The 22,474-nt window shown below is 32.0% G+C and overlaps 1 protein-coding gene across 3 annotated transcripts in view; it reads right to left on the bottom strand.

Annotated features, from left to right (window-relative positions):
• The window catches only part of LOC119608635 (stathmin), an 84,912-nt gene that overhangs the window by 17,801 nt on the left and 44,637 nt on the right, over positions 1 to 22,474 (bottom strand). Inside the window, exon 1 of one of the 3 annotated variants that reach the window (XM_037963128.1) lies at positions 149 to 430. The exons of the other annotated variants lie outside the window; for them this stretch is intronic. Coding sequence (XP_037819056.1) covers positions 149 to 167 — 19 coding nt within the window. The 5' untranslated portion in view covers positions 168 to 430. Of the gene's footprint in view, positions 1 to 148; positions 431 to 22,474 lie in introns of those variants that run through there. 3 annotated transcript variants of the gene reach the window in all.

Below are 22,474 nucleotides of genomic sequence, written 5' to 3' on the forward strand. Positions count from 1 at the left end.
AAAGACCTTTAGTTTGTTATATATATAAAAGCACTATATAAGATTCCTTATAGCGGAATTAAACACTTTTACACTTGTTTTTTAGTAACACTAAAAAGTTAAATAATTAAAATAAATTTAAAAATATTTTTATACAAAAAAAACTCACAATTATTAATAGCAACCATTTTGAGTTTTGTTTTAAAAGTTTTTTTAATTAATTATTTAAAAAATAATTTGTTTATAAGTTATTAAAAAGGCCTAGAGGTTTTGTTTAATAGTTTTTCTTTTTGCTTTGAACACTTTCTTTACGCTTTAATAAAACTATTTATTTAAAAAAAAAATTGTTAAAAAATTTTCACACAAATACGTTTTGGTTAAAATATTCCAAAAAAAAGTAGGAAAAATGGCTTGCTGCAACAACGGTAACCACGCGACTGTTGCAATTGAACTGATGGCTTTCGACAGCAGAATACTCTATACAATAACGATGGCTGTAGCAGTAGAATGAACACGATGACGACATAACGTCTACATTAAGAGTAGAAAAAAAAAGGATTTTGCAAAAAAATATAAAACAACAAACTTAAGCCAGAAAAAAAAAACAACACTAAAAGAAACAACAACAACAATGCCAGTAATCTATTAAAATATTGCATATTTTTTGGCATGTGTTCAGTTTTTTTAACCATTGCCTGCTTTTTTCCTTTTTGGGGTTTTACTACTCTGACCAAAGGCATGTTGTTGTTAGGTATTGTTTTTTTTTGTTTGCACTGTTGGCAACTATGTTAAAATGTTTATACACCAGAGTTGTTTTTTAAACAATTTGTAATGTTTTTTTTTTTTTTTTTTTGTTGAATGAAATATAAAATTACCATTTATATGTTAAAATAATAAGTTCTTGTAACTGTTTCACACACTCCTCTATCCACCTTGTTTACCACTAGTCTTGTTTGCTCACTTAACTTCTTGTTTGTTGTAGCATAAAGAGTAGCTTGATATTTACAAGTTGTTGTTATTTGTTGGTTTTTTATCTTTCAATCATGTTTGTTGTTGTCAGCCGGTACAATTAGTAAATTTGTTTAGTTTTCATCAGCAAACAACAAAAGTAGCAAAAAACGCCACCATGTTAAGGCATTCTTCCCAAGGTGCACCATCATCATCTGCATGTGTTTAGCAAACCTGGGTGAGGCCACACATGTGCAAATAGCTAGTGTTTACACAAAAAAAAAGTACCTCGTATGTTATTTTACCTAGAAAACTGTTTTTTTTCTTGGTCTTCTTCTTCTTTTTTAAAGATATTCATGGCTGAAGTGATGACTTTATTTTGTGTTAAATAAATGAATATTTTTTGCATTTCTTTCTCAAAAAGTCATGTTAAATTGGTTTATAGGATTAACAAGTAAGAGTTTTTTTTTATACATCAGGCTTTATACAGTTATATATACCAAGCCTCAGAGTGATTAACCGAAAAGTGCCCCTAATGTTTGGCCCTAATAGGAGCAGGGATTAAAATAAACTTCCTTAGAGGAAAGTGCAATGCATAACCTGAATTGAACTTTTTGCTATCATATCAAGTCTAGTTTATAGTCTATTTTATAGTCAGGTCTAAAGTCTAGTCTATAGTATAGTTTATAATTTAATCTATAGTCTATTATATAGTTTCGTCTAACTTTTTGATCTAATCTAGCCACCAATCTTAATTGTCTGTAGTCTAGACTTTAGTCTAGTCTATAGTCTAGTCTACAGTCTAGTCTATAGTCTAGTCTATAGTCTAGTCTGTAGTCTAGTCTATAGTGTAGTCTATAGTCTAGTCTATAGTCTAGTCTATAGTCTAGTCTAAAGTGTAGTCTATAGTCTAGTCCATAGTCTAGTCTATAGTCTAGTCTATAATTTAGTCTATAGTCTAGTCTATAGTCTAGTCTATAGTCTAGTCTATAGTCTAGTGTATAATCTAGTCTATAGTATAGTCTATAGTCTATAGTCTAGTCTATAGTCTAGTCTATAGTCTAGTGTATAATCTAGTCTATAGTATAGTCTATAGTCTATTCTATAGTCTAGTCTATAGTCTAGTCTGTAGTCTAGTCTATAGTCTAATCTGTAGTCTAGTCTGTAGTCTAGTCTATAGTCTAGTCTATAGTCTAGTCTATAGTCTAGTCTATATTCTAGTCTATAGCCTAGTCTATAGTCTAGTCTATAGTCTAGTCTACATTCTAGTCCCTATTCTAGTCTACATTCTAGTCCCTATTCTAGTCTACAGTCTAGTCTTTAGTCTAGTCTATAGTCTAGTCTATAGTCTAGTCTATAGTCTAGTCTATAGTCTAGTCTATAGTCTAGTCTATAGTCTAGTCTAGTCTATAGTCTAGTCTATGGTCTAGTCTATAGTCTGGTCTATAGTCTCGTTTATAGTCTCGTTTATAGTCTAGTCTATAGTCTAGTCTATAGTCTAGTCTATAGTCTAGTCTAAAGCCTAGTCTATAGTCTAGTATATAATCTAGTCTATAGTCTAGTCTATAGTCTAGTCTATAGTCTAGTATACAGTCTAGTCTATAGTCTAGTCTATAGTCTAGTCTATAGTCTAGTCTATAGTCTAGTCTATAGTCTAGTCTATAGTCTAGTCTATAGTCTAGTCTATAGTCTAGTCTATAGTCTAGTCTATAGTCTAGTCTATAGTCTAGTCTATAGTCTAGTCTATAGTCTAGTCTATAGTCTAGTCTATAGTCTAGTCTATAGTCTAGTGTATAGTCTAGTCTATAGTCTAGTCTATAGTCTAGTCTATAGTCTAGTATATAGTCTAGACTATGGTCTAGTCTAGTCATGTCTATATTCTAGTCTATTGTCTAGTTTAGTATAGTCTAGTCTACAATCTGGTATATAGTGTAGTATATAGTCATGTCTATATTCTTATCTACAGTCTAGTTTAGTCTATAGTATATAGTCTAGTCTATAGTCTGGTCTATGCATGGAAAACGTATGAAAGAGACTATATTTAAAACTTGTTTGTTATTATAAGAAGTAAGTGTAAAGTCTAGTCTAAATTCTAGTCTATAGTCTAGTCAATAGCCTAGTCTATAGTCTAGCCTATAGTCTAGTCTATAGTATAGTCTATAGTCTAGTCTATATTCTAGTCTATGGTCTAGTCTATATTATAGTCTAGTCTATAATCTAGTCTATAGTTTAGTCTATAGTCTAGTCTATAGTCTAGTCTATAGTCTAGTCTATAGTCTAGTCTATAGTCTAGTCTATAGTCTAGTCTATAGTCTAGTCTATAGTCTAGTCTATGGTCTAGTCTAGTCATGTCTATATTCTAGTCTATTGTCTAGTTTAGTATAGTCTAGTCTACAATCTGGTATATAGTGTAGTATATAGTCATGTCTATATTCTAATCTACAGTCTAGTTTAGTCTATAGTATATAGTCTAGTCTATAGTCTGGTCTATGCATGGAAAACGTATGAAAGAGACTATATTTAAAACTTGTTTGTTATTATAAGAAGAGAGTAGTGAGTACGAGTGTATTACTCTCCTAGGTTTCTTAACAACGTTATCAACAAGCAAACCAGGGATGGGAAAGACTCTGCTTTTTTTTTTGACACGGAACCAAAAATTATTAAAAATGAACGATTATTTTATAAGTTTTTGATGGTTGTTGATACTTTGGAACAGAGAGGAAACCAGAAACTGATTTATATAAGAGTTACACTGTTCAACATTTAAGGTTAGAAAGGGTTTAAACTTTTACATTAATCCTTAACAATCTGTCGAGGGGAATGATGTTTAATTAAGAGATTTAACATTCATAATATTCTGCATACTATATATTCATATATTAGATTCACCAGTTTACTTTTTAGTTATTTCTAATGGCTTTTCTACAATATTTCAAATTTAACAATGAACTCAAAAGGCCTTGTTAAGAAAAAAAAAGTTGGCAACTGAATGTTTAAGTACTACTATGTTTAGGCCAAGTTGCCATTGACTACCGAAAAAACAATAAAAAAAACCAACAAAGACGCCAAAAGAGTTCAAAAAAAGGAAATGGTAATAGAACAAAAAAAAGAAACAACAACAAATCAAATAAAAACCAAATTGCTAAAAGAGAGAGAGATATAGAGAAAAACAGCTGTAAAATTGTTGCTATTGCAGCTGATGAATCATCGAACAGTAAAAAAGAAATCAGCTGTGTATAACGGTACAATGCAGACAAAACTAGCGTTATTATATAGATAATAACTTTAAATAACAACAAATACAAAACTACTTACTCACATTAAGCAGAGCAACTTACCTAAAAAGAGAAAGAGAAAAAGAAAGAAAAATGGATGATTAATAAGTGGTTTTTAAAATATAAATTATAAAGTTTAGTTTTTTTTTGTAAGAATTAGAAGAAAAAATAAATTTTATAATTGATTTACATCTGAAAAAGAGTTTTAAATTAAAACAACATATTTTCTTTTAAAATATACTGAAATTATTATTATAAAACTAAATTAGTTTAAGATTTTTGCTTTTAATATTAAAAACACTCAAGAGAAACAAGAAAATACCAGAGCAAAAAATAACCCTGTATTAGAAAATCAATAGTGAGTGCATTAAACTTTTCTATAAATGTATATAGTTAACCCTACTACGTATGCTATAAACTACATACATTTAAATAATTACCAAGGTGATAAATTGCATATAAAGGTATACAAACTTAGTAGCGCCCCACCTCTCTAAACAGTTAACAAACTAGACTTCTAAAACCCCTAGAAATAGAAAAACCAACAAGACCTTAAGAAAACTTACACAAACTAACTTTATGTAAATATTTTCTTTATGCAATAAAAATTCTTAAACACAAGACACCTAAAAGTATACTTCTTTGCTAGCATGTTACAAAAACTAACAAAAAGTAAAGCATATAGTTTGGTTGCAAAAAAAAAGTTTAAATAAAAAATAACTTTATACATATAAATAGTAACATTTCTTATATAATTTCTATTTATTTTTCCCAAATACATAGCACAAAAACAACAACAACAACAACTAATACATAACATTACCGGCAATTTTCTCTATATAAAGTGGTAAAGTGCATATTGTTAGTTACCATGCGCCACTATAATGCGGCAAAACTGCTACGAATAGCAACTTAAATTGTTGTCACGAACATGTGTTTGTCAAAACTTTAAAACAAATTCAAAAAAAAACTAAGTTAAAGTTTCTTTTAAACTTTAGCCAGAACATACATACTAAAAGAAATAAGGTAGTTTCAATATGTTTTCTGAGAATTTAGAAAAAAAAAAAAAAAAACTGTCAGTTTTAGTTTAATTCTAAAAAGAACTTTCTAGTAGAATTTTTGGTATTAAGGGAGCAACATAAATCGTTTTTTTCCAAGTTATTATTTGATATATAGATTTCTGCAAATAACTTTTGACACTAACTGATAGTTTTATCTCAAATGTTAGACATAATAAATGATAAAAGGAAGGAAAGGAAGTCGGTAGAATTAATAAAAAGAACTTGAAAAGATCTGGAACAGAACTAGAAAAGAATTAAAGCAGAACTAGAACTGAACTAGAACAGAACTAGTAGAGAATTGGAACTGAATTAGAACGGCATTAAAATGGAACTAAAAGTGAACTAGAACTAGAATAGAACTAAAACAAGAACAGAATTAGAAAATAACTAGAACTGAACTAGAACAGAACTAGAACTGTACAAGAACAAGAACTGAATAAGAACTGCACTCGAACAGAACTAGAACATAATTAGAACAGAACTAGAACTGAACTAGAACAGAACTAAAACAGAACTAGAACAGAACTAGAACAGAACTAGAACAGAACTAGAACAGAACTAGAACAGAACTAGAACAGAACTAGAACAGAACTAGAACAGAACTAGAACAAACTAGAACAGAACTAGAACAGAACTAGAACAGAACTAGAACAGAACTAGAACAGAACTAGAACAGAACTAGAACAGAACTAGAACAGAACTAGAACAGAACTAGAACAGAACTAGAACAGAACTAGAACAGAACTAGAACAGAACTAGAACAGAACTAGAACAGAACTAGAACAGAACTGGAACAGAACTAGAACAGAACTGGAACTAGAACAGAACAGAACTAGAAAAGTACTAGAAAAGAACTAGAACAGAACTAGAACAGAACTAGAACAGAATTAGAACAGAACTAGAACAGAACTAGAACAGAACTAGAACAGAACTAGAATAGAACTAGAACAGAACTAGAATAGAACTAGAACAGAACTAGAACAGAACTAGAACAGAACTAGAACAGAACTAGAACAGAACTAGAACAGAACTAGAACAGAACTAGAACAGAACTAGAACAGAACTAGAACAGAACTAGAACAGAACAAGAACAGAACTAGAACAGAACTAGAACAGAATTAGAACAGAACTAGAACAGAACTAGAACAGAACTAGAACAGAACTAGAATAGAACTAGAACAGAACTAGAACAGAACTAGAACAGAACTAGAACAGAACTAGAACAGAACTAGAACAGAACTAGAATAGAACTAGAACAGAACTAGAACAGAACTAGAACAGAACTAGAACAGAACTAGAACAGAACTAGAACAGAACTAGAACAGAACTAGAACAGAACTAGAACAGAACTAGAACAGAACTAGAACAGAACTAGAACAGAACTAGACCAGAACTAGAACAGAACTAGAACTGAACTAGAACTGAACTAGAACTGAACAAGAACTGAACTAGAACTGAACTAGAACTGAACTAGAACTGAACTAGAACTAAACTAGAACTGAACAAGAACTGAACTAGAACTGAACTAGAACTAAACTAGAACTGAACTAAAACTGAACTAAAACTAAACTAGAACTGTTCAAGATCTGAAAAATAACTAGAACAGAACTAGAATAGAACTAGAACATAACATAAAGAACTAGAACTGAACAAGAACTAAACTAGAACTGAACTAGAACTGAACTAGAACTAAACTAGAACTGAACTAGAACTGAACTAGAATTGAACTAGAACTAAACTAGAACTGTACAAGATCTAAAAAAGAACTAGAACAGAACTAGAACTGAATTAGAATAGAACTAGAACATAACATAAAGAACTAGAACTGAACTAGAACAAAACTAGAAATGAAATAGAACTGAACTAGAACTGAACTAGAATTGAACTAGAACAGAACTAGACCAGAACTAGAACAGAACTAGAACAGAACTAGAACAGAACTAGAACAGAACTAGAACAGAACTAGAACAGAACTAGAATAGAACTAGAACTAGAACAGAACTAGAACAGAACTAGAACAGACTAGAACAGAACTAGAACAGAACTAGAACAGAACTAGAACAGAACTAGAACAGAACTAGAACAGAACTAGAACAGAACTAGAACAGAACTAGAACAGAACTAGAACAGAACTAGAACTAGAACAGAACTAGAACTAGAACAGAACTAGAACAGAACTAGAACAGAACTAGAACAGAACTAGAACTAGAACAGAACTAGAACAGAACTAGAACAGAACTAGAACTAGAACAGAACTAGAACAGAACTAGAACAGAACTAGAACAGAACTAGAACAGAACTAGAACATAATTAGAACAGAACAGAACTAAAACGGAACTAGAACTGAACTAGAACTGAACTAAACTAGAACTGAACTAGAACTGAACTAGAACTGAACTAGAACAGAAGTAGAACTAGAACTGAGAATGATCTATACTGAACTGAGAATCTTTACTATAATCGCACAACCGCTCAACTAATATGGACCCTATATTATCTAAACTTTTGTAATTTGAATTACTGCAATTTATTAAAACGATAAACTTTACTTAATATATCCTTTCAAAAATTTTAGTGGGTAATTAAAACAATTCTTTTCCATTTTTTGCCCTAAAGTTATGCTTGAATAGAATTCTTAATGGCAGGACCTTTTTTATTTATTCAAAAACTTTTAACAATTTTATTTATATCAACACTCAAAACATTTTAACAAAACTTGATATATTTAAAACTTTTGAAATTTTTCTTTAAATAAACACTTTTTTTCCTTCTCTTGACCAAAAACCGGAGACGAAAAAACGAAAAGTTGTGTCTAGTCAAGCGTAAATCATAATTACAGTATATATTATATTAACTTTTATTCGCTACCAAACCCAAAGTGTTGTATTATACTATCCTTCCTTTTAATCCTACTACCCCTTTATGGGCCCTGGTTTTTATACTTTAATTAGCCTTCTTTTTTGGGTTGTTTTTTTTCCCCTTTTTGTAATTTAGTTATTTTTAATAAGAATTTTATCTTTTAGCTTAAGTCTAAGAAAAGGGGTCTTTTCTAATGGCATTCAGGTTGAATGGTCATTGTCTTCATGAATGAACTGTTTCAGTGATAATCACTAGTTGACAATGTGATATCATGGTTCATGTTAGATACTTATTGACAATGCCTGCCACTAAGTTTCATTAGAGGTTTCACTGTTTTTTTTTTTTCATGATTTCAATACTTATTAGCAAACTACAATAAATACTGTTGACGTCAGCTTTTTGTATTATATGGGTTTAATTAGTTTTACGTTATTTTATTTATTTCTTTTTTGTTCTGAGCCATAGACTATAATAAAGAACGGAAAATGAGGGAAAAAATCAGTAATCAACATGACTTTGTTTTCAAATAATCTCAGAGAAAAATCCAGTAATGATGGCCATAAATTAATCAGAACATTAATTAAATTAATGAGTAGTAGTGTGAAGTGTCAATATTTCATCTGTACCACATGTTGAAAAGAAAAGGAAGCTTTTCTTGAAAGTGGCTAGATTTGTTTTAAGGATTTATGATTTAAATTAGTTAATAAGGGTTAATTTTAACATATGAGCATTTCTAGAACAGAACTAGAATTGAACTAGAACTAGAATTAAACCAGAACTGAACTAGAACTGAAGTCGAAACTGCTTAGAACATAACTATAAACGAACTTGAACTGAACTCAGAACAGAACTATAAAAGAACTTGAAATGAACTAGAACAGGGACTATAAAAGAACTTGAACTGAGCTAGAACGGAACTATAAAAGAACTGAACTGAACTAGAATGATTTAGAACGAAACTAGAAACTGAACAAGAAATAAACCAGAAATGAACTAGAACTGAACTAGAAATGAACTAGAACTGAACTAGAACTGAACTAGAACTGAACTAGAAACTGAACTAGAACTGAACTAGAACTGAACTAGAACTGAACTTAGAACTGAACTAGAAAACTGAACTAGAACTGAACTAGAACTGAACTAGAACTGAACTAGAACTGAATAGAACTGAACTAGAACTGAACTAGAACTGAACTAGACTGAACTAGAACTGAACTAGAACTGAACTAGAACTGAACTAGAACTGAACTAGAACTGAACTAGAACTGACCTAGAATGACTGAACTAGAACTGAACTAGAACTGAACTAGAACTGAACTAGAACTGAACTAGAACTGAACTAGAACTGAACTAGAACTGAACTAGAACTGAACTAGAACTAGAACTGAACTAGAACTGAACTAGAACTGAACTAGAACTGAACTAGAACTAGAACTAAACTAGAACTGAACTAGAACTGAACTAGAACTAGAACTGAACTAGAACTGAACTAGAACTGAACTAGAACTGAACTAGAACTGATCTAGAACTGAACTAAAACTGAACTAGAACTGAATTAGAACTGAACTAGAACTGAACTAGAACTGAACTGAACTAGAACTGAACTAGAACTGAACTAGAACTGAACTAGAACTGAACTAGAACTGAACTAGAACTGAACTAGAACTGAACTAGAACTGAACTAGAACTGAACTAGAACTGAACTAGAACTAGAACTGAATTAAACTGAACTAGAACTGAACTAGAACTAGAACTGAACTAGAACTGAACTAGAACTGAACTAGAACTGAACTAGAACTGAACTAAACTGAACAAGAACTGAACTAGAACTAAACTAGAACTAAACTAGAACTAAACTAGAACTAAACTAGAACTGAACTAGAACTGAACTAGAACTAGAATTAAACCAGAACTGAACTAGAACTGAAGTAGAACTGAACTAGAACATAACTATAAAAGAACTTGAACTGAACTAGAACAGAACTATAAAAGAACTTGAAATGAACTAGAACAGGACTATAAAAGAACTTGAACTGAGCTAGAACGGAACTATAAAAGAACTTGAACTGAACTAGAACTGATTTAGAACGAAACTAGAACTGAACAAGAAATAAACCAGAAATGAACTAGAACTGAACTAGAAATGAACTAGAACTGAACTAGAACTGAACTAGAACTGAACTAGAACTGAACTAGAACTGAACTAGAACTGAACTAGAACTGAACTAGAACTGAACTAGAACTGAACTAGATCTGAACTAGAACTGAACTAGAACTGAACTAGAACTGAACTAGAACTGAACTAGAACTGAACTAGAACTGAACTAGAACTGAACTAGAACTGAACTAGAACTGAACTAGAACTGAACTAGAACTGAACTAGAACTGAACTAGAACTGAACTAGAACTGAACTAGAACTAAACTAGAACTGAACTAGAACTGAACTGAACTAGAACTAGAACTAGAACTGAACTAGAACTAGAACTGAACTAGAACTGAACTAGAACTGAACTAGAACTGAACTAGAACTGAACAAGAACTGAACTAGAACTAAACTAGAACTAAACTAGAACTGAACTAGAACTAGAACTGACCTAGAACTGAATTAGAACTGAACTAGAACTGAACTAGAACTGAACTAGAACTGAACTAGAACTGAACTAGAACTGAACTAGAACTGAACTAGAACTGAACTAGAACTGAACTGGAACTGACCTAGAACTGAACTAGAACTGAACTAGAACTGAACTAGAACTGAACTAGAACTGAGCTAGAACTGAGCTAGAACTGAACTGGAACTGAACTAAAACTGAACTAGAACTGAACTAGAACTGAACTAAAACTGAACTAGAACTGAACTAGAACTGAACTAGAACTGAACTAGAACTGAACTAGAACTGAACTAGAACTGAACTAGAACTGAACTAGAACTGAACTAGAACTGAACTAGAACTGAACTAGAACTGAACTAGAACTGAACTAGAACTGAACTAGAACTGAACTAGAAATGAACTAGAACTGAACTAGAACTGAACTAGAACTGAACTAGAACTGAACTAGAACTGAACTAGAACTGAACTAGAACTGAACTAGAACTGAATTGGAACTGAACTAGAACTGAACTAGAACTGAACTAGAACTGAACTAGAACTCAACTAGAACTGAACTAGAACTGAACTAGAACTCAACTAGAACAGAACTAGAACTGAACTAGAACTGAACTAGAACTGAATTAGAGGTAGACTAAAAGTTAATTACAATTCGAAGTGAAATTAAAAATACCTACATACATACATATGTTCTAATAATTAATTTTTATATCCCGAAAATCAAAACACCTACAACTTTTAATTACTCAAATTAATTTCTTTATTTACAACTGAGGCCGCAACACAGTACAATATGGAAACAAGTTCCGCTGATTTTCAGCGAAATACCGTTACATCAAACGGAAGTATGGCAATATACAAACAATACCTTTTGACTCTGTTAAAGAAAAAACATCAAGAAAATTGTAGTTGGAAGTAGTAAAACTCATCTAAAGGCATTTGCCAGTCTGAATAACAATGTTTTCATGTTATTTACCTTTGTTTAGAAATTCAAAATAGTCCTTTGTTCTTCCAACCTTCCCTCACACATACCATGAGCAGAAAATCAACAACAAGGACTGTTACAAAGTGATTTTTGAACCCTTTTGTTTACAATTTATGTTTGTATTAGTTGTTGTTGTTGTTTATCCTCGCAAGTTTACACAAGTATTGTTTTTGCTACGGGTTTTGTTGGAGTATGTTACTGAAGAATATTTTTGTTATTATGCAATCATTTACATATATTTTCTTTAGTTTCGTTTTAATTAAAATGTTTATGATTTGGCTTTGTTTTGCGGGGGCGGGAAAGACTCAATATAAATTATGTTTTAATTTATAGAAAATTTGTTCGAAATTAAATTTTATATATAGATTAAAATTTTTGTAATTCAGTTCTAGTTCAATTATAGTTCAGTTCTAGTTCTGTTCTAGTTCTGGTCCAGTTCTGTTCTAGTTCTGTTCTAGTTCTGTTCTAGTTCTGTTCTAGTTCTGTTCTAGTTCTGTTCCAGTTCTGTTCTAGTTCTGTTCTAGTTCTGTTCTAGTTCTGGTCAGTTCTGTTCTAGTTCTGTTCTAGTTCTGTTCTAGTTCTGTTCTAGTTCTGTTCTAGTTCTGTTCTAGTTCTGTTCTAGTTCTGTTCTAGTTCTGTTCTAGTTCTGTTCTAGTTCTGTTCTAGTTCTGTTCTAGTTCTGTTCTAGTTCTGTTCTAGTTCTGTTCTAGTTCTGTTCTATTCTAGTTCTGTTCTAGTCTGTTCTAGTTCTGTTCTAGTTCTGTTCTAGTTCTGTTCTAGTTCTGTTCTAGTTCTGTTCTAGTTCTGTTCTAGTTCTGTTCTAGTTCTGTTCTAGTTTCTGTTCTAGTTCTGTTCTAGTTCTGTTCTAGTTCTGTTCTAGTTCTGTTTCTGTTCTAGTTCTGTTCTAGTTCTGTTCTAGTTCTGTTCTAGTTCTGTTCTAGTTCTGTTCTAGTTCTGTTCTAGTTCTGTTCTAGTTCTGTTCTAGTTCTGTTTTAGTTCTGTTCTAGTTCTGTTCTAGTTCTGTTCTAGTTCTGTTCTAGTTCTGTTCTAATTCTGTTCTAATTCTGTTCTAATTCTGCTCTATTTCTGTTCTAGTTCTGTTCTAGCTCTGTTCTAGTTCTGTTCAAGTTCCGTTCTAGTTCTGTTCTAAATCTGCTCTATTTCTGTTCTAGTTCTGCTCTATTTCTGCTTTATTTCTGTTCTAGTTCTGTTTCAGTTCTGTTCTAGTTCGGTTCTAGTTCTGTTCTAGTTCTGTTGTAATTCTGTTCTAGTTCTGTTCTAGTTATGTTCTAGTTCTGTTCTAGTTCTGTTCTAGTTCTGTTCTAGTTCTGTTCTAGTTCTGTTCTAGTTCTGTTCTAGTTCTGTTCTAGTTCTGTTCTAGTTCTGTTCTAGTTCTGTTCTAGTTCTGTTCTAGTTCTGTTCTAGTTCTGTTCTAGTTCTGTTCTAGTTCTGTTCTAGTTCTGTTCTAGTTCTGTTCTAGTTCTGTTCTAGTTCTGTTCTAGTTCTGTTCTAGTTTTGTTCTAGTTTTGTTCTAGTTCTGTTCTAGTTCTGTTCTAGTTCTGTTCTAGTTCTGTTCTAGTTCTGTTCTAGTTCTGTTCTAGTTCTGTTCTAGTTCTGTTCTGTTCTAGTTCTGTTCTGTTCTGTTCTGTTCTGTTCTGTTCTGTTCTGTTCTAGTTCTGTTCTGTTCTAGTTTCTGTTCTGTTCTGTTCTAGTTCTGTTCTGTTCTAGTTCTGTTCTAGTTCTGTTCTAGTTCTGTTCTAGTTCTGTTCTAGTTCTGTTCTAGTTCTGTTCTAGTTCTGTTCTAGTTCTGTTCTAGTTCTGTTCTAGTTCTGTTCTAGTTCTGTCCTAGTTCTGTTCTAGTTCTGTTCTAGTTCTGTTCTAGTTCTGTTCTAGTTCGTTTCTAGTTCTGTTCTAGTTCTGTTCTAGTTCTGTTCTAGTTCTGTTCTAGTTCTGTTCTAGTTCTGTTCTAGTTCTGTTCTAGTTCTGTTCTAGTTCTGTTCTAATTCTGTTCTAATTCTGTTCTAATTCTGCTCTATTTCTGTTCTAGTTCTGTTCTAGCTCTGTTCTAGTTCTGTTCAAGTTCCGTTCTAGTTCTGTTCTAAATCTGCTTCTAGTTCTGTTCTAGTTCTGCTCTATTTCTGCTTTATTCTGTTCTAGTTCTGTTCTAGTTTCTGTTCTTCTAGTTCTGTTCTAGTTCTTTCTAGTTCTGTTCTAGTTCTGTTCTAGTTCTGTTCTAGTTCTGTTCTAGTTCTGTTCTAGTTGTTTAGTTTATTCTAGTTCTGTTCTAGTTCTGTACTAGTTCTGTTCTAGTTCTGTTCTAGTTCTGTTCTAGTTCTGTTCTAGTTCTGTTCTAGTTCTGTTCTAGTTCTGTTCTAGTTCTGTTCTAGTTCTGTTCTAGTTTTGTTCTAGTTTTGTTCTAGTTCTGTTCTAGTTCTGTTTTAGTTCTGTTCTAGTTCCGATCTAGTTCTGTTCTAGTTCTGTTCTAGTTATGTTCTAGTTCTGTTCTAGTTCTGTTTTAGTTCTGTTCTATTTCTGTTCTAGTTCTGTTTAGTCATGTTCTAGTTCTGCACTCCATCATCCGCTCATCATTTCGATTTCCCTTAATAATTTAAAACATTGAAACCACAATGTTATAATTGATTTCAATATTTTATTGTATTTACATTTCAAAACCCATAAACAAATCTCCTTGTACAACTCCCACTACTAACACATTGTTGTTACTTTTATACCCCGTGGGTTTATGTTTAACAACATGGCCAATACGCCATATTGGTTTTGAGTGTTTATTTTGTCAAAATCTAACATTTCAATATGAAATTGTTGACATTGTCAAACAATAAATACTCACTGATGTTGATATTTAAAATGGAAATTACTTTTTTTTATAATATTTTGTGGTTTTAATATAAATTTAAAATTAAAAACGTTTAAATTTTATGTGGTTGAAATGGTGTGAAATTATAATTAAAATAACTTAGATGATTTTTTAAAATTACTTCAAAAATGGCTTAAATTAATGCTATCAATGATTCTTTTTCATATTTAATATAAAACTAAATTTCAACATTTCATATTTTATCTAGAACTTTTTTACCCTTTACTTAAAAGCAATATACATTTTTTTTGCCAAACCTCGTAATTTTCAGTGCCATTTTGAAAAGATTCCTAATGAATGTAATTTTATTTTTAATCAAGTTAAATTTCTTTTCAACCAGCAGCTAACAAACAGTTCCATTTACCCCCAAACAGACAGACAAGCAAACAGGAGCCAAACTGCACAGGACCATAAAAAAAAAATTCTAAATGGATTTTTCATTGTACCCTGGTTGTTGCTGCTGATGATGAAATTTAAAGCAAAATATTAAAAAAAAATCCTGCCAGGAATTCATGCTGTAAAATATTGCGCTACAGCAGTCGATTAAAAATGTAATAAGCAGGTGTTGCTCTGCTGGGAAACTGAATGGGGAAATAATAAATGGAAAAAAATTTTATGATTCACAAATACACAGCAACAGCAGCATACTGTGTTGTTATGTTGCTTTCTGCTGGCAATTTTAAGTTAATTTGCTCAAATAGAGTATAATTTCCGTTAGATAATTGTTTGAAATAGAGGAATTTTACGAGAAAAAAGTAAAAATATGATGAACAAATATGAAAAAGTTTAATATTGTTTTATTTTGAACATAAAACAATTTGCTAGAAAATGTGGAACACTTTTAGAATTTTTTAATTAAATTAATGGACATTTTTTCATAATTTTCGAGATTTCTATATTAAGCCAATTTCACACAAAATGTTGAAACAGAACAAGAACTAGAACAGAACTGAACTAGAACAGAACTGAACTAGAACAGAACTGAACTAGAACAGAACTGAACTAGAACAGAACTGAACTAGAACAGAACTGAACTAGAACAGAACTGAACTAGAACAGAACTGAACTGAACTAGAACAGAACTAGAACATAACTAGAACAGAACTAGAACAGAACTAGAACAGAACTAGAACAGAACTAGAACAGAACTAGAACAGAACTAGAACAGAACTAGAACAGAACTAGAACAGAACAAGAACAGAATTAGAACAGAACTAGAACAGAACTATAACAGAACTATAACAGAACTAGAACAGAACTAGAAAAGAACTAGAACAGAACTTGAACAGAACTAGAACAGAACTAGAACAGAACTAGAACTAGAACAGAACTAGAACAGAACTAGAACAGAACTAGAACAGAACTGGAACAGAACTAGAACAAAAATAGAACAGAACTAGAACAGAACAAGAACAGAATTAGAACAGAATTAGAACAGAACTAGAACAGAACTATAACAGAACTATAACAGAACTATAACAGAACTAGAACAGAACTAGAATATAACTAGAATATAACTAGAATACAACTAGAACAGAACTAGAACAGAACTAGAACAGAACTAGAACAGAACTAGAACAGAACTAGAACAGAACTAGAACAGAACTAGAACAGAACTAGAACAGAACTAGAACAGAACTAGAACAGAACTAGAACAGAACTAGAACAGAACTAGAACAGACCTAGAACAGAACTAGAACAGAACTAGGACAGAATTAGAACAGAATTAGAACAGAATTAGAAGAGAACTAGAAGAGAACTAGAACAGAAACTAGAACAACTAGAACAAGAACAGAACTAGAACAGAACTAGAACAGAACTAGAAACTAGAACAGAACTAGAACTAGAACAGAACTAGAACAGAACTAGAACAGAAGTAGAACAGAACTAGAACAGAACTAGAACAGAACTAGAACAGAACTAGAACAGAACTAGAACAGAACTAGAACAGAACTAGAACAGAACTAGAAAAGAACTAGAACAGAACAGAACTAGATTAGAAATGGAACAGAACTGGAACAGCACTAGAACAGAACTAGAACAGAACTAGAATAGAACTAGAACAGAACAAGAACAGAACTAGAACAGAACTAGAACAGAACTTGAACAGAACTAGAACAGAACTAGAACAGAACTAGAACAGAACTAGAACAGAACTAGAACAGAACTAGAACAGAACTAGAACAGAACTAGAACAGAACTAGAACAGAACTAGAACAGAACTAGAACAGAACTAGAACAGAACTAGAACAGAACTAGAACAGAACTAGAACAGAACTAGAACAGAACTAGAACAGAACTAGAACAGAACTAGAAGAGAACTAGAACAGAACTAGAACAGAATCAGAACTGAACTAGAACAGAAATAGAAGAGAACTGATCTAGAACTGTTCTAGTCCTGTTCTAGTTTTGATCTAGTTCAGTTTTAGTTCAATTCAACTTCAATTTTAGTTCAGTTCTGGTTCAGTTCTAGTTCAATTTTAGTTCTTTAGTTCTATTTTAGCTCTACATCTAGTACGCTTTTGATCTAAGGGCTAAACCTTATTCCACTATTTCTATTAGTAAACTGTAAAAGTCTCCCAACTAAAAATATTTATTATTTTCCCCCTTATTTATAAATAACTTAATTACCACGACTAATCAAAAACTTCGTATTATTCTTTTAAATACGCCTTTATCGTTTACAAGGATAAATAACAAACATATTAATCGTTAGAAATATCTAAAAATATATTTTTCTTATCTAGTTAATGAATATTATTTCTAAACACTGGCGACGTCCAGACGATTTTAAACGTTTTTATAGCCTTTTCTCTATTACAAGTAATAAAAAAAAAAACAAAATATTGCCGCCACACGAACGTAAATCCTTTATGAGTCATGTTAGTTTTGGTTTGTCTGCCATTTTCTTTATTTATTTTTCCAAGCTCTTTGTCCTTTGATTCTTACTACCATAGATACTTAAACTTAAACACACCTTTATTAGCTTTTTGGGTTGAAATCACAATAAATTTGTTGGTGACTTTCTTTTATTTAACATTTTGACTTGTTTGTCGTGGTATATAGATATGATGTGTTATTTTGATCTACATTTATAGCTTTGGTATTGTTGTATTTTTATTTAACTTACAAAAAATTGGGTAATTTTATTGCAATTTTATTTGTTTTTCTTATACAAATTTATATAATATATATTTTCTATTATTAAATACTCGCATTAGGCACCATTTTTCTAGCTAATGGGACCATATTTTCTTCAGTTCTAGTTCAGTTCAAGTTTAGTTCTACTTCAGTTCTAGCTCAGTTTTAGTTAAGTTTTATTACAGTTCCAGTTCCGTTTTATTTCAGTTCTAGTTCAGTTCAGTTCAAGTTCAGTTCTAGTTCAGTTCGAGTTCAATTCTAGTTCAGTTCGAGCTCAGTACTAGTTCAGTTCTAGTTCAGTTCTAGTTCAGTCTAGTTCAGTTCTAGTTCAGTCCTAGTTCAGTTCTAGTTCAGTTCTAGTTCAGTTCTAGTTCAGTTCTAGTTCAGTTCTAGTTCAGTTCTAGTTCAGTTCTAGTTCAGTTCTAGTTCAGTTCTAGTTCAGTTCTAGTTCAGTTCTAGTTCAGTTCTAGTTCAGTTCTAGTTCAGTTCTAGTTCAGTTCTAGTTCAGTTCTAGTTCAGTTCTAGTTCAGTTCTAGTTCAGTTCTAGTTCAGTTCTAGTTCAGTTCTAGTTCATTCTAGTTCAGTTCTAGTTCAATTCTAGTTCAATTCTAGTTCAGTTCTAGTTCAGTTCTAGTTCAGTTCTAGTTCAGTTCTAGTTCAGTTCTAGTTCAGTTCTATAGTTCAGTTCTAGTTCAGTTCTAGTTCAGTTCTAGTTCTAGTTCAGTTCTAGTTCAGTTCTAGTTCAGTTCTAGTTCAGTTCTAGTTCAGTTCTAGTTCAGTTCTAGTTCAGTTCTAGTTCAGTTCTAGTTCAGTTCTAGTCAGTTCTAGTTCAGTCTAGTTCAGTTCTAGTTCAGTTCTAGTTCAGTTCTAGTTCAGTTCTAGTTCAGTTCTAGTTCAGTTCTAGTTCAGTTCTAGTTCAGTTCTAGTTCAGTTCTAGTTCAGTTCTAGTTCTAGTTCAGTTCTAGTTCAGTTCTAGTTCAGTTCTAGTTCAGTTCTAGTTCAGTTCTAGTTCAGTTCTAGTTCAGTTCTAGTTCAGTTCTAGTTCAGTTCAGTTCTAGTTCAGTTCTAGTTCAGTTCTAGTTCAGTTCTAGTTCAGTTCTAGTTCAGTTCTAGTTCAGTTCTAGTTCAGTTCTAGTTCAGTTAGAGTTCAGTTCTAGTTCAGTTCTAGTTTAGTTTTAGATCAGTTCTAGTTCAGTTCTAGTTCAGTTCTGGCTCAGTTCTAGTTCAATTCTAGTCCAGTTCAGTTCTAGTTCATTTCTAGTTCAGTTCTAGTGTAGTTCTAGTTCATTTCTAGTTCAGTTCTAGTGTAGTTCTAGTTCAGTTCTAGTTCAGTTTTAGTTCAGTTTTAGTTCAGCTTTAGTTCGGTTTTAGTTCAGTTCTAGTTTAGTTCTAGTTTAGTTCTAGTTTAGTTCTAGTTTAGTTCTAGTTTAGTTCTAGTTTAGATCTAGTTTAGTTCTAGTTTAGTTCTAGTTTAGTTCTAGTTTAGTTCAGTTCTAGTTCAGTTCTGTTTTAGCTTAGTTCAGTTCTAATTCAGTTTTAGTACAGTTCTAGTTCAGTTCTAGTTCAGCTCTAGATCAGTTCTAGATCAGCTCTAGTTCAGATCTAGTTCAGTTCTAGTTCAGTTTTAGTACAGTTCTAGTTCAGTTCTAGTTTAGTTCTAGTTTAGTTTTAGTTAAGTTGTAGTTTAGTTTAGTACAGTTCTAGTTCAGTTCTTGTTTAGTTCTAGTTTAGTTTTAGCTTAGTTCTAGTTCAGTCTAATTCAGTTCTAGTTCAGTTCTAGTTCAGTTCTAGTTCAGTTCTAGTTCAGTTCTAGTTCAGTTCTAGTTCAGTTCTAGTTCATTTCTAGTTCAGTTCTAGTTCAGTTCTAGTTCATTCTAGTTCAGTTCTAGTTCAGTTCTAGTTCAGTTCTAGTTCAGTTCTAGTTCAGTTTCTAGTTCAGTTCTAGTTCAGTTCTAGTTCAGTTCTAGTTTCAGTTCTAGTTCAGTTCTAGTTCAGTTCTAGTTCAGTTCTAGTTCAGTTCTAGTTCAGTTCTAGTTCAGTTCTAGTTTCAGTTCTAGTTCAGTTCTAGTTCAGTTCTAGTTCAGTTCTAGTTCAGTTCTAGTTCAGTTCTAGTTCAGTTCTAGTTCAGTTCTAGTTCATTTCTAGTTCAGTTCTAGTTCAGTTCTAGTTCAGTTCTGGTTCAGTTCTAGTCAGTTCTAGTTCAGTCTAGTTCAGTTCTAGTTCAGTTCTAGTTCAGTTCTAGTTCAGTTCTAGTTCAGTTCTAGTTCAGTTCTAGTTCAGTTCTAGTTCAGTCTAGTTCAGTTCTAGTTCAGTTCTAGTTCAGTTCTAGTTCAGTTCTAGTTCAGTTCTAGTTCATTTCTAGTTCAGTCTAGTTCAGTTCTAGTTCATTTCTAGTTCAGTTCTAGTTCAGTTCTAGTTCAGTTTCTAGTTCAGTTCTAGTTCAGTTCTAGTTCAGTTCTAGTTCAGTTCTAGTTCAGTTCTAGTTCAGTTCTAGTTCAGTTCTAGTTCAGTTCTAGTTCAGTTCTAGTTCAGTTCTAGTTCAGTTCTAGTTCAGTTCTAGTTCAGTTCTAGTTCAGTTAGTTTCATTTCTAGTTCAGTTCTAGTTCAGTCTAGTTCAGTTCTAGTTCAGTTCTAGTTCAGTTCTAGTTCAGTTCTAGTTCAGTTCTAGTTCAGTTCTAGTTCAGTTCTAGTTCAGTTCTAGTTCAGTTCTAGTTCAGTTCTAGTTCAGTTCTAGTCAGTTCTAGTTCAGTTCTAGTTCTAGTTCTAGTTCAGTTCTAGTTCAGTTCTAGTTCAGTTCTAGTTCAGTTCTAGTTCAGTTCTAGTTCAGTTCCTAGTTCAGTTCTAGTTCAGTTCTAGTTCAGTTCTAGTTCAGTTCTAGTTCAGTTCTAGTTCAGTTCTAGTTCAGTTCTAGTTCAGTTCTAGTTCAGTTCTAGTTCAGTTCTAGTTCAGTTCTAGTTCAGTTCTAGTTCAGTCTAGTTCAGTTCTAGTTCAGTTCTAGTTCAGTTCTAGTTCAGTTCTAGTTCAGTTCTAGTTCAGTTCTAGTTCAGTTCTAGTTCAGTTCTAGTTCAGTTCTAGTTCAGTTCTAGTTCAGTTCTAGTTCAGTTCTAGTTCAGTTCTAGTTCAGTTCTAGTTCAGTTCTAGTCAGTTCTAGTCAGTCTAGTTCAGTTCAGTTGTAGTTCTGTTCTGAACTAGAAGTAGCATTGAAGTTGTTATTGCTTTGGAGGTAACATCCATTAATAAATTGGATTAGCAGTTAAGAAAAATTATTTAAAGTTAACTTTTTTGTAAATTTTCATTTCCATATAATTTAAATGTCGCTAAGCTTTAGTATACCTTTTAAAATACTTTACGACAATGACAAATTTACACTCATTTGTTGTCATTATTTTCAAACATAAAACTGCATTAAATAGCAAATTTAACACACAAAAGATGGGTTTGAACTGCTGCTACTGCTGTTGGATTTTAACAAGATTAAACGTTTAGTAAGAAAAACAAATGAAAAACCATAAAATTAGCTTATATACAACATAAGTATATACATACATATACATAACTAAATTACCCTGCGGATCGGGGTGCTTAACCCTAAATACAGATTTCAGCCACGATTGATGGTTAAAACCTGCGATATAACACGTCCGGAAATGGAACTTATTTAACTCCACAGATAGGCAATGATCTCGCTTTACACAGACTTCTCTTAAAATGTGTCTAAGACTTCCTATAAAACTGCTGGGTCTCTACAAATACACACACACTCTTTTATGCACACATTTTAAAACTAATACATTAATGTCTGTAAGTATATATTAAAACAAATGACACAATATGTTTTACATCTGTGTACTAATAATAAGCCACAGCAAAGAAAGAAAAAAGCCCAGAGTGTGATGAGGTTAAAAACAGTTACCACCATAGAGTAGTGGAAACGGAAATCATACTTACACTCGCATATTCTCACTCACACATACACACATAAACTTTTAAATATGCAAGAGAAAACAACATCAACAAGAAAAACATAGTAAAATACTAAAAACATCAACAAACAGGAAGTACTTTATGCAAAAGTAAACAACAATAAACATTTAGTGCAAAATAACATAGAATACAGTCAACGACAGCCAAATGAGTACAACATATAAATGATATAAATGTCCTCACACACATATTTATAACACCGGAAAACTCTTGTTATTTTATGTGGAGCAATGTGTTTGTGGATGTATATATAGCTTTTAACATGTTTTAAATGGGCACAGTGGAACCCACCTTAAATACAACTGAAACGAGAGGAACTGAATTAAACTGAACTAGAACTGAACTAAAACTAGAACTGAACTAGAACTGTACTGAACTAGAACCAAAATAGAACTGAAATAGAACTGAACTAGAACTGTACTGAAGTGAACTAGAACCGAAATAGAACTAAACTTGAACTGAATTAAAACTGAACTAGAACAGAACTAGAACAAAACTAGAATTATACTAAACTAGAACTGAACTAAACTAAACTAGAACTGAACTAGAATTGTACTAGAACTGAACTAAACTAAACTAGAACTGAACTAGAATTGAACTAGAACTGAACTAGAACTGAACTAGAACTGAACTAAGACTGAACTAGAACTGAACTAGAACTGAACTAGAACTGAACTAGAACTGAACTAGAAGAACTGAACTAGAACTGAACTAGAACTGAACTAGAACTGAACTAGAACTGAACTAGAACTGA

This window comes from Lucilia sericata, unplaced genomic scaffold (assembly GCF_015586225.1).
Source record: "Lucilia sericata isolate MDLA Ls3-8-SP2 unplaced genomic scaffold, ASM1558622v1 Contig000862F_arrow, whole genome shotgun sequence".
In the NCBI taxonomy this organism is placed as follows: Eukaryota; Metazoa; Arthropoda; class Insecta; order Diptera; family Calliphoridae; genus Lucilia; species Lucilia sericata.